At 36.1% G+C, this 12,806-nt stretch overlaps 1 protein-coding gene across 1 annotated transcript; it reads left to right on the top strand.

Annotated features, from left to right (window-relative positions):
* Positions 1-5,593: 5,593 nt before the first annotated feature.
* On the top strand, positions 5,594-7,165 carry LOC110769807 (endochitinase EP3-like). Its single transcript, XM_088252695.1, has 2 exons — positions 5,594-5,923; positions 6,419-7,165. The coding sequence occupies exons 1-2, from the start codon at positions 5,635-5,637 to the stop codon at positions 6,817-6,819; spliced, it is 690 nt and encodes a 229-aa protein (XP_088108821.1). The 5' UTR covers positions 5,594-5,634; the 3' UTR covers positions 6,820-7,165.
* Positions 7,166-12,806: the final 5,641 nt, after the last annotated feature.

The following is a 12,806-nucleotide window of genomic DNA, read 5'->3' as shown; positions in this document are numbered from 1 at the left end:
TCCTTATGCCATCTCATGTCTGTAGCAGTATGCGTCAACATATACAATCGCTGCAATCTTGGTTTCAGGGGGAGATAACGCATGACTTTTTGTGGAATCTTAGTCATTCTATTCTGAGAGGTCTGTTTGAACCTCGACTCATTGCATATAGGGCATGTATCCAATGTTTCATACTCTTCGTAGAATAACATGCAATTGTTTTTGCACGCGTGGATTTTTTCATAGCCCAATCCAATACCACTCAACATCTTCTACACCTGTCTGTGATCTTTCGACAAACAATTGTCCTTCGGAAGCATTCTCTTGAAAACTCCCAAAAAGTAATCGAAACACAGGTTCGACATACGATACTTTATTTTTCCGTGCATTAGCTCCACAATCGTCGTCAGAACAGAAAAGTTCTCGCACCCCGGATGTAACTCTTGGTTGGCATTTCTTAACAGTTTTTTATACTGTTCGAACTCTGCACTATCCGTTGGTGTAGGCACGTCATCTTCCCCTTGTTGATTGCTGCTGGTCAATGCAAATGGAAAAGCATAATTTATAATATCCATGACTTGTTCATTAGGATCCACAATAGGTTCAACATTGTCCACTCTTGTGGCCCTTGAAGACGAAGCAATGTCTAATTGTTCTCTGTGATGGTTCCAAGTGCTGTATGTCTCAATCATTTCATTCCTTACTAAATGAAATCGAACAGTTTCAATTGTCTCCCACAGCATGTTGTTACACCTCCTACAAGGACACCGGATTCTAGTTGCACCCGGGTTGTGTGACCGTGCAAAGTGAATAAATTCCTCGATTCCATCCAAGTATTCGTCTGCACACCTGTTAGGGTTCTGTATCCACCTTTTGCTCATAATTCTTGGAACCACAATCACAATACAACAATCCTGTTGTATTCTTACAAAATCATAACGTCAACTTATGCCTCCGGTAAGGGCCCTATCCCATTCGGAAATGCATAGTCATGTCACGTAATTTATAGCTACATGAGATTAGATTTCGACGTGGATGAATTTCGGCAGCATCTCGGTACAATTCTTGAGGTGTACCGTAGATATAAAATACCTACGTACCACCCGAAGAACGTACCGAGATGACACCGAAATCTAATCCTATAGCTGTAAACCACAAAACACGACTATGCATTTCCAAACTATCCAAAATATGGGACAATTCAAGAATTAATTGGACCGCAGTCATACTTTACGTATCCATGCACGACATCCAACTAACCTCAAACGGGAACTAAGCTTTATAAAAGAAAATGTACGAAGTTAATTTCAATTAACTTCGTACATCAACGTGCATAATTTAACAATATAATAAAAATATAATTTCACAAAAACAATATATAAAGAAATTAAATTTATATTTTAAAGAAATATAAAATAAATAAAATACCTTCTTCAATATGTCCAGTTCCAAGCGTTATTCACATATAATATCCTATACACAACGAATTTAACGATGTTAATACGAATTTACAATAATACTTTTACACTAACGACAAAAAAAACTTACCCAACGCACGTAGCAGAGGCAGGAAATGAAATTCAATCTCTTTGGTTGAAATTTGCATGCTGAGAAGACGGAGAGAGAGAGGGGCAGAAGCAGAGGCAAAATTGTTTTTTCAGTTTGCCTCTGCAATGGTTGAAATTGCATATGTTAAAGACGACGCATTTTGAACGACAAATAGGCCTCTTTCGTCGTGCAAAGCAAATAATAATTTAGTCGCGCAAAAGGTCTCTTCCGTCGCGCAAAATCCAATTTAACAACGCGCAAAGACGTTCCGACATCACATCTTTGCGCGACGACGAGCTTATATCCGTACCGCAAAGTTTCGTCGCGCAAATGCACTGTGTCCTCGCGCAAAACCCAACTTTGACACGCATGCAGCGCCGACATCCACCTTACGCGACTAACAGGCCCTTCATCGCGCAAAAATTTGGTGCCAAAAAACTGAACCACTGTTTGTTTTCCCCCGGTTTTTTTAGCGCTACAGGAATGTTTTTGGTCGCGCTAAATATATTTGCACGACGAATATTGCGTCGTGCAAGTTTTGCCTCCAATTGTAACTTTCCCAGGGTTTTTTCCCCTATGTTTGCGCGATGGTGGAGTGATTTGTCGCGCAAAGTATACTAGCGCGACAAATGTTTTAGTCGCGAACGTTAAAAAATATAAAATTATTATTCATGGAAATTTGTGCGACGCATGCATTTTTTCGTCGCGCAAAACATCCTATTGTGACGAATATGTATTCGTTGCGCAAATTTTTGTCTCGCAAACTAAAAAATGTAGTTGTGGGAGTTTCACTCATGCAAAAACACAAACAGTTGGTGGGCAAACCAGAGGGGCAAAGTGCGCCACCTCCACAGTGTTTTCCGGCGAGGGGAGGTGCAACTGCACCTCCTTGCGCCTCTGTGGGTCCGCCACTACTCTAGGCCTAGAAGTGGCTCTGCCATTGTGCTCCAACTCAATATTCATAGCATTAACAAACCCCGACAAGTTAACGTTGTTCCAAAAAAGAAAAGAAAATTAACTTTTGTTATGTTTTTTTTTAATACAAGCGATAGTTTAAATTATAAAGGAGAATGAAATTTCTCATACACACTATAGTCTGTAAAGTAATATCATTTTTTACTCGACGAGATCTTGTTGTTATGTTAACTTGTTAGAATTAATAGTCTTTTTTTAGATGCATGTATATTGAGATTTGGCATTGCAAATAGTTCATCGTTCATTTAATCTAACCACTAGTCTTTAATTGATTTATTCTTTTTCAGAAACGAGATAAACGGATTTCATTCATCTAAAGAAATGTTTACTTCTCTCTCAAGTGACGGCAGCAGCCATAACAGAGGCAAGCGATCTCACTCACAAGCACCAGAAAATTTCGATGCAACAAAATTATTTTGGTTTATTGAAACAGAAACGTGTGTAGTTGAATCAACAACAAAATTAACACATAAAACACAGGACAAAATAATAATAAAATCTATGTTGGCGCGTAATACTAGGAGTCAACCAGAATGGAGTTTTAACAATTGAAGTCATCACCAGAAGTCAATCCAATGCTTCTAGACTCAAAGAAACAGACGTATATTCTGAATAAATAAATAAAAGACACAGACATATCCTCTTGGCTCCGCAATTAATGGTACCACCAGATCGTTTTCAAATTTGCTTTTGCAAAAGAGCTTGCCAAATCTAGAGTGCTGCTATTTCTACCCTTTGTCTTATTTTCCCACCCACCTTATCTTCCAACTCATCATGTAAATTTGAAAAAAACACAATCCTATTTTTCCAACCACCATTATTCCTAAAATGCCATTTTAATTATTAATTCAACAAAGATAAAGTAAAATATTAATAATAAAATAACATAGAAATAAAATATAAACAAGTCTTTCTCCTTCTCTCCCCACCTTCCCGACCCACCCCAACCCTTGAAGCCCTCAAGCCTAGCCATCGTTCCCTCCCCCACCCCCTTCAGCCTCCATAATTCCCTCTCTTTACACGCATTAGATAACTCTTCTTTATTATTATTGCTTTCTCTGCTCCTTCTTCTAAAATGCGTATTGTTGGGTCCTCCAATTTTCTGCAAACCAGAGCCTCCATTGTCTTCCTCCTCTTAGGAATTTGGATTCTAGAAGAGTGAGCTTCAATTTTTCTCAAAAAAATTCAAATTGTGGCAATTTTTTCTTCTTGAAAGAAAAGAGAAATATGAAAATTTCTTTCTTTTATTACATGTTATATTTATGTGTGCCTGACTTGGTCTTGCTTAAAAATTGAGTAAAGTTTCAAGCTTTCATGGTGGCAACATCATCTTAAGCTTTCCTTCAAGATTTGGTTCAGCTACCAAAAGCCCCAACAATCTTAAATGTTTCCTAGTCTGTTGAACAAGACTCGTAAATAAGTGCTGCAGGGGAATGGTGGCTAGGGTTGCTTAGGGGTGGCTGTAGAGATTCCAAGGATGGGTTGGGCGTGGCTTGGGAAGGGGAGACATAAGGAGAGATTTCTTTTCATAACGAAAATCTTATTTTATTATTATTTTTTTGTTAAGGAGAGTTTGAGGTTTTTTCCCCAAGTCCTTAAAAGTAATTTTACAAAGGGGTAGATTTGTCTTTAAAACTTTGATTATAATTAAGGTGGGTGGAAAAATAGGACAGGTGGGTGGAAATAGCAGCACTCATCATCTATTATGATCAGTAGTTTGATTTTTTTTATTTTCTCTTCTTAGAGCATCCATAATAAGCTCCCGAAATCACCTCTTTAGATAAATTTTAAGGAGTTATAGGAAAAATACAACTCCAACCTGAAATAGGGAGACTTCCACCTCCTAAAATAGGGAAACTTCTAGGAGCTCCTAAATCTTAGGAGAGAGAAACGATTCTTAGTGGCTCCTTATAATTTAATGTTGCTTTATTTTAGGCGTATTTTGAACCTTTAATTAATGCTAACTATTTTTATATTAAAAAGAGTTGTAACATTTATGAATCCCTAAACTAACGAGTATGATTGGAGTTAAAAGACTACATCATAAGACAATTTTTACTAAATAATAAACTTACCTTTTGATTTAACATATAAAATATGCATAAAAGATTACAACATTTGAGTCGCTAGCGACGAGGATTTGTCATTGGCAGAGTTGGGGCAAGAAGCATGTAGGTGTGTTTTATTTTTCACTTTCCTTTTATATATTTTTATACCCTTTTAACCATTAATGAATTTTATTGTTTATTTCCAAGCATGGCGCCAAAAAAAAAGTCCAAATAATATGATATTAAAAAATTTAAAGACTTTTATGGAGTTTAAAAGTCTAGAAGTATCCAATTTAGATTTTTATAGAGTTTATAAAAGTTTAGTATTCAGTCCGTAGACTTTTAAAAAGTTTTTAAAAGTTTGGTGGTATCTAAAAAGTTAATGATTTTTAAAAAACTTATTAAATGAATAATGATTAATCTGTATTTTTGTTTTTGTTCTATCTAACGAACTTTATTATTATTATTATCTTTTTACATTTTAGATGACCAAATTATAGGGTAGGCCCTTGAAGGAGAACCTAAACTACGTGTATTTCTGATTTGGGAGTATTCTCAGAAAAGATGTGGACACTTTTTTGAAAATAAGGACATGCCCACTAGAAAGACTACTTATATTATCCTATTATATTATAGATTGTGTATCTGGACGAAACAATTAAATTAACAATCAACATGATAAATGGATAGTTTGACAATACAATACAATAAGACAGTATAAGAAAATAACCTTTTGTAGCTAGGTATATACAAAGAGTCTTCAGTATATAAAATTCCAAATTTAAAATACCTAATTAACTTTGTCGGCTAGATTGGCTAGCTAGGGTATAAAATATACCTAACTCGATCAATAACAATGGTTTACTATTGGAAGAGATACACATCAACAGATCTATTCAGAATCAGAAAAGAAACCAATTTACGTCTTGCTGTGTACAAGTCAAGGTCCATGAAACTTTCGAACCATACGTGTCCTCAAGAGATGTGCATGAACTTCTAGAAAAGCTAGAAATTTCACTATAAATACCCAACTTATCTGAACTTTCACTTCTCATCCTTAACCCATACATATCCCTACAGAAAAATGGCTATCTATAGACTACTAAGCCTCATTGCCCTTGTATTTGTAGCCGGAGGAGCCCTGCCCAGAAATGTAAGAGCTCAAGCTCCGGTGGCTGATGTTGTGACCCAGGCATTCTTTGATGGGATCATTAACCAGGCTGCTGCAGATTGTGCTGGGAAGAACTTCTACACACGACAAGCTTTTCTGGATGCTGTCAACTCATATTCTGATTTCGGGCGGTTCGGTACGGCTGACGACTCTAAACGCGAAATCGCAGCTTTCTTTGCTCATGTCACTCATGAGACTGGGCGTAAGTTCTCTATACATATATTACTAGCATATGATGTTTATTTATTGGGACAATTTATCAACTTGATTTGTGTTCTTATGAATATCACCATTACTCAGTAGATTTATATAAATATGTGTACGAGGTAAGTTCTTGTGAATATCATCATTATTATACTTTAATTTGTATATAATGATAACCTACATGTTATATGGTGCTTTGGATTTGGTATCATGCATATTGTCACCCTTTGTTTAGGATACAATCTTTAGTGATTAATTAGATCAGTAATTACCAAATAAATTTAATGATAAGCACAATATTAATTGTTTTTTTTATCTTTTGTAGCTTTGTAAATGAAGACGCATATCTTTTGACCTCTTTGAGCTTTCTTATCTTTAGAGGTTTCGCTTTGTAATTTTTGTTTCGGCATAAAAAAAAATATATAAGAAGAAGAAGACAGTTAATTAATTAATACACTAACAAGCAAATTCTTTTTTGTCTTGTTTAAATCAGATTTCTGCTACATAGAAGAGATAAACAAAGCCACCTACTGCGATCCAAGCTATACAAACTATCCATGCAACCCCAACAAACAGTACTACGGTCGTGGACCGCTCCAACTAACATATAACTACAACTATGGAGCTGCGGGAAACAGCATTGGATTCGACGGCTTAAACTCGCCAGAAAGCGTAGCCTCAGACCCCGTTCTTGCATTCAAGACTGCCCTGTGGTTTTGGATAACCAATGTTCGTCCAGTTATAAGTCAAGGATTTGGAGCCACAATTCGAGCCATTAATGGCGATGTAGAATGTGATGGCAAACAGCCTGCCCTAGTTCAAGCCCGCATCAACTATTACACTGATTATTGCACCCAACTTAGCGTTGATCCTGGCACTAATCTCTCCTGCTAGCTCTCCAGTTTTAATTAGGTTCATTAATTGCTCTTCTTAGTTTTCTTCTTTCTTTGCAACTAAAAGCATATTTAGAATGACTAAGCAGTGCAGCCTGAAAATAAAAAATAAAGGCCAATAGGACTACCACCTAGGTCTGATTCCCCTTCCTCCGATATCGCTTATATCGAAAGAAGACTACTTCATGTTGTGTAATCGATTGAATAAATAAAATAAAAAACTAGCGCAAGAAAAAGCACAGCGTGCTTAGAAGGTTACCAATGTTGGTTCTATGATCAGATATGTATTGAAATTTAGTCCCTTAATTAATTTCTCTCTTTTGCTATAGAATAATTTTCACATGTTATATATCCATTTTAAAGCCTTATAAAATATACAACCAGTCAATTGCAGTTGATCATATTCAAGGGAAATCCGCAATAATTCACAAACATGGTTTTGTTTTGCATCACATATCCAACGATGGACTTGTCCAATATGCTCTTGGCCCATAGATAAAAGGGTTGACTATCCAATTGCCGTCGGTTTGAGCAATAATACTGTTTGGGCGTGTTGAAAATCCACCCAATCCGAGCACTTGATGAAATTCAAGCGGCTTGGGATATTGAAACTTGGCAATCGAGTTTGGAGCTTCAAGAAGGGCGGCTGGATTATGCCCAGCCGGGTTTTCAAATGCAAAGCTGGACACAACCTGATTGGAGGAACGGCGGTCGAGAGTGGGAACTTGCGAAAAGGCCGGGCACGACTAGAAAAAAAACATGGGCTTGCGAGACAGCTGGGCGTGGCCAAATCTGGAAAATTGCGGCCGGGTACTTGAGTTGCGGAGCTACGGCCGAAGCTTGAAGGCTAGTAGGAAGCAGCCGAAATAGCTTGAGGTTTTGAATGCGGCCGGGCTACGTGCGAACATGGTTGGGCGCGGTCGAAGGAGCTTGGGCTCGCAAGTTGCGGCCGGGTCTGCTGGAAGGCACGGCCGGGTACGGAGCTGGGCAACCAGGTGCGGTCGGGCCTTGCTCAATCGAGGCCGGATTTTATTTCAAGCGTGGTTGGAGATTGAAGGCGGCCAAGTGTGTGCGAAGTATGGCTAGAGTGCGGCCGGGGGTTTTTCCAAGGGACATGCGGCCGAAGTATATTGAGAGGAAGATGCGGCCGAAGGTTTTTAGACTAAAGTGTGGAAATGGCCACGTTTGGGGCATCTAGGTTATTTGCAAATTGGGCTAAAGGATTTGTTTGAGTTGGAAAGTTTAGTTGTATTATTATTATATATATATATATATATATATATATATATATATATATATATATTCAAATAAGTGGGGCTGGAACTTCAAAACATGCGGCCGGGGCTTTATTGAACTTCCTTTATCTAATATTGTATTGATATTATATATATATAAATGCAATTGTTGTTGCATGTACGGCCAGCTCCCAAGCTTAAGCCCTCCATCTCATATATTGTGATAATATAATATTATATATATATATATATATATATATATATATATATATATATATATATGAATACGCATGTGCGGCCAGCTCCCAAGTTTAAGCCTTATTCATCCCATTTTAGGCTTATATATATTTGGAATTTAATGTATATTATATGGGTGGCAATATAAGAGAAATCGGAGGCCCAAGTTTAAGCCACCAATTCAAGCCCAGATTTTCGGAGGATCATATGCACGTAACGGAAGCATCACAAGGAAAGAAATCAATGAGTTTGATAAATCCGAAAGTTCCAAAGCAAGGAAGAATCAAGCATGTCAGAATATCTCAATCAATGCAATCCCGCGGATTTAGGAGGGCTTCAAAAGGAAAGATCTTTAAGAAGAGTTGACATTGGCCAGTCAATGGCCAGCCCATGGGCTGACGAGTGCCCTATATAAACATCACCAAGTGAAGACACAGACACACAACATCAGACAGACAAACCTATCTTTCGTCTCGCACTTTTCTTTTCCTAGACTTAGGATTTTATTTTCAAGCACTTAGTGTAGCGAGTTCTTCCTTTTCCTAATGTAAGTTTCAATTCTTGTTCAATTTATATTTTTTGTGTCATTTAGATTCAAGTTTATTTCCATTGCTTTGCTTTTCATTGTTATCGCACTTCGATTAAGTTCAATTTCAAGTCTATTTTATTTTATAGCTCTTATTGTTCTTATCGCTTTTATTTTCATTCTCGCTTTATTTATTGCTTTGATTTATTTTATCGCACTTCAATTCTTGTCTTTACGTTTATACGCACATTTAGTTTAATTGCATTATTTTTACTTAAAACCTTAAAAATCATAAAAACATCCGTACGAAACCTAACCATCCTCGAGCCCGAGGAAGTGAAAGAGCCTAGGCCAAGAGGAGGTTCCTTGCTTGGCCGATCAATCGTTTGATCAGAAGTTAGAAGCGCAACACATCCATCTACTCACATTCCATTCAAGCCCAAATTCGGGGCTTGGTGGTGGCACGCCCCGCATCCAAAAGAAGAAGGACCAAAAACTCCTTCAATCGGCCTACCCGGCCGAAAAGAGGGAAACAAATACAATATGCTCTTGGAATATCTAAGTGCATAGCTGGACCACTTCTTTCATGAGATTGACAGTTAAAAGGAAGCTAAGTACAACAAACGCCATATTTTATACATAGACAGTTTTTCTTCTCATGAGACTTTTATATAAGATTAACGTTATTAGGAGGCTACTTCTAAGTTTCCCTATATACATCATTAGGGAATTTAACTGATAAGATATTACATGTTGGCCCCAAATGAATGTTGAGTTGTGAAGATACAATTCAACTAGGAAATGATTTGTTTTATGTTTAGTTTCCTTCTTGGTTTTAAATTCCTATTTTCAATTCCTACACATAGTTTAGGATTCCTGTTATAATCATATTTCCTACCAATATTGAAGGAATTTTAAAACATTTTTAAGAAGTTCATTTGAATATTAGATATGCATTAAATTAAATTAATCGCAACGGAAGTCTATGGTAGTTGTTTAAATTCAAAAAACAAAACTTCTTCCAAGTATCTTAAGTCATGAACATTGATATATTTTTCACAAATGGAAATTCAAGAGAAAATGATAAGATCTAATTGTTCGCACCACTTCGCAAAACCCAAGGGAGGTGTCGTATAGCAGTGTAGCTCGGAAGTCCGAGTGTCGTATCCACAGAGAGCAGTGTAAAGAAAATAACAGAGATGAAAAAGAACAAGTGTGATTGAGAGGTTGATTTATGCAAGATTTGATTTAGAGAAAATTTAATTGATTAAAACACTAAGGCATTGGGTTTCCACTTTTAACATAAGCATGCAACTCTTAATAATTTGATCCACAAAATATTTTCCTTTGTAGTTGTTCAAAATAATTAAAGCCCTTTTTAATTTCCTTTAGAAGTATTCTAAGCATAACTTGTACCATTGGCAACAAACTATCAAAAAATAATCTTCATCAAAATTCTATTAATCTTTAGTAATTCTCTTCTCTTTTAAAAGCATGAAAGTTTTTACTACACAATGGGAAAAACATGATTGAACCCATGAAATAGATTATCAAACATTCATCAATTAATTAAAAAGAAAACTACAAATTCCATTTGAACAAAAACTACAAATTCACATTAAAGCTTAAGTTTGGATCAAACTAATAAAAATTACACACTTATATTAAAAGCTTTCTCCCTAGCCTTAGCTAGGGAGTTAGTTCCCCATAATAAAATAAAACTAAAAACAGAAATTAAAACTTAGAAAGATGGAGGAAAGAGAGAAAGCTTGAGTTGTGAAGCTTGGGTGTATTTGAATACTGCGGAAGACTTCTATATTTATAGGAAAATGAGAGCAGCACCTCCTGGACAATTCCAACTTCATAATTCCTCCACCTTGCCATAAAGCCAATCAAATATTTCTTCATTTATTTTGTTCATCCACCTTGCCACCAAGCCCATCCAATTTCTTTTGTTTATTTCACTCTAGTGCTGGCAGCACCCTCCAAATCTTCATCCTTATTAGTTTGGCTGCCACACTTCAACGAGCATGTGCTCGTAATTGCTTGCTAGTGGCTGGCCATACTTCATGTTTTTGTTTTATTTGTATCAATGCCATCACCACTTCTTCATTCATTTATTTGTTTAATCCCAACTTCCATATGTTCAACGGCATCTAGTCTCCACCATTCTTCTTTCCTTGTTCTTGCTTGTTGCCAATCTGACCAAGAACCTACTAAGAGAAAGTAGTTATTTAATTTCCAATATTTTTATTAGCATAATGTCTAAACTTATAAAAATCAAACTTTAGCCTAAAAGCTCAAAATAACATAAATTAATGCACTAACAAATATATAATTAGGGGTAATAAACATGATAATTTATGTGCTCATCACTAATTACCTTTGAAGCAATTATATGAATCAATTTGTGTTTGGTCTTCTCTTGATGATTTTCTCTTTGTTGATCTCCTCTTTGATCTTTGATCTTTGCTCCTTGATCTTTCTCCTCCATGTGAGCAACAAAAGTATATGGCCTTTAAGTCTCCACACCAATGGAACCTTGAGATGACAGGTAGTATCTTGAGAATACAAGGATGCTAGTGCAACATTCTCAAGATTAAACCCTATGAAAAATTAAAGTGTTTCACTTTTGAAAATTCTCTTTTATCTCTCTTTGATCTCCCAAACCTATTTGGTTGATGTTAGATTGTGTTTGTATTTCAATAAGCTTATGGAAACTGATGGGTATATTTTATATTACATATTTAACCCCATTCTTAGTATATTTTGATTAATATTTTGGAAGAATTTTGATACTTTGAATTATATTTCCAATATAGGACTTTCAACTTCCTCTAGAGCAAAATATAATCAAATGGACGAATTTTGGAGTAATTCCAGTTGGAGGACGTTCGTGAGTCACTTAGCTTGATCGTATTGAAATTTCAGATTTTTCTACCAAGCGGTTATTTTCTGGCAATAAAATAAAGGAGCAGTGCGCGGTGTTGGAATAGTGACGTTTTGGGCTTTTATTGCGTTTTGGAACCTAAAATGACCTCGGATGGGTTTATGGCCTTCTGGAGAAGTGTTCAGAATGTTTTTATCTTTAAAACAAGCTGTCTTGGGCCTAATTTGGAGGAGATTTGAGGCCAAAACGTGGCTAGGTAGATTATGGGCAGATTCTCCTAATCCAATTTGGACTTTATATCCTAATATTATTTTATTTTAACCTAGTTTCCTTGTGGGGATTGGCCAGCTGGGTTTTAGGAGTTATTTAAGTTCTTTTTCACAACAATTTTTTAGACTTCCTTTTTGGCTTTTGAACGTGACATCGTGGAGAGCAATTGCTAGGGTTTAAGAGTTTTGCGACTTTAAGGTGTTTTCATTCTTTTTCTTTTTAATAATATTTTCCATGATTTCAGTTATGAATGTAACTAACTCTCTTTTGCTAGGGTGAAGCCTTGAACCTTAGCATGAATATGTAATTTTTATTTAATTGCTTATGATTGATTGCATGCATACTTTGAATTGTTAATAACTGTTTTAAACTATCTAATTGTCTTAATGCCTGATCACCATTAGGATCTTTAGAAAAGTAATTTGATGCAATTTTGGTTGGAAGGTTCCCTGAAATTGACGCTGGCTTCTTGTGATTAATAATTGTAATTTCACTTAAGATGAGCACCACGTCTTAAGAGTTGCATGATTTTTCAAAGGGTTTTCACAAAACATAATGAGTCTTTCATGTTCAGATTTGATCTGAACGTTCGAACGGGTTGCGTGTTGGATATACGTTCTTTGTTGGAGTTTCCAAGTATAATATAAATTATGAAAACCTAACCTTCAAAGTGGCATGTGCAAATCATAGGTAATTGGTAAAAATTCATAGGATTGCTAGGTGATGGTGAAACCCTAGTGCTTTTATAAATTGGTATTTAAAACACTTTTCTTCAATTGTAATTGTTTTCGTTTAAAATTTGTTTTTAGTATCAAACAATCTCATAATCA

The sequence above is a fragment of the Prunus avium genome, chromosome 1 (assembly GCF_965620075.1).
Source record: "Prunus avium chromosome 1, drPruAviu1.hap1.1, whole genome shotgun sequence".
In the NCBI taxonomy this organism is placed as follows: Eukaryota; Viridiplantae; Streptophyta; class Magnoliopsida; order Rosales; family Rosaceae; genus Prunus; species Prunus avium.
The sequence above is the reverse complement of the archived record's forward strand: the minus strand, read 5'-3'. Positions and strand labels throughout refer to the sequence as shown.

What these genes read in the sequence shown, in the direction of transcription:
- LOC110769807 (XM_088252695.1), top strand. Translation starts at nt 5,635, where the DNA reads ATGGCTATCTATAGACTACTAAGCCTCATTGCCCTTGTATTTGTAGCC. An exon ending in TGTCACTCATGAGACTGGGC is followed by an intron (nt 5,924 to 6,418) that starts GTAAGTTCTCTA and finishes TGTTTAAATCAG; the next exon opens with ATTTCTGCTACATAGAAGAG.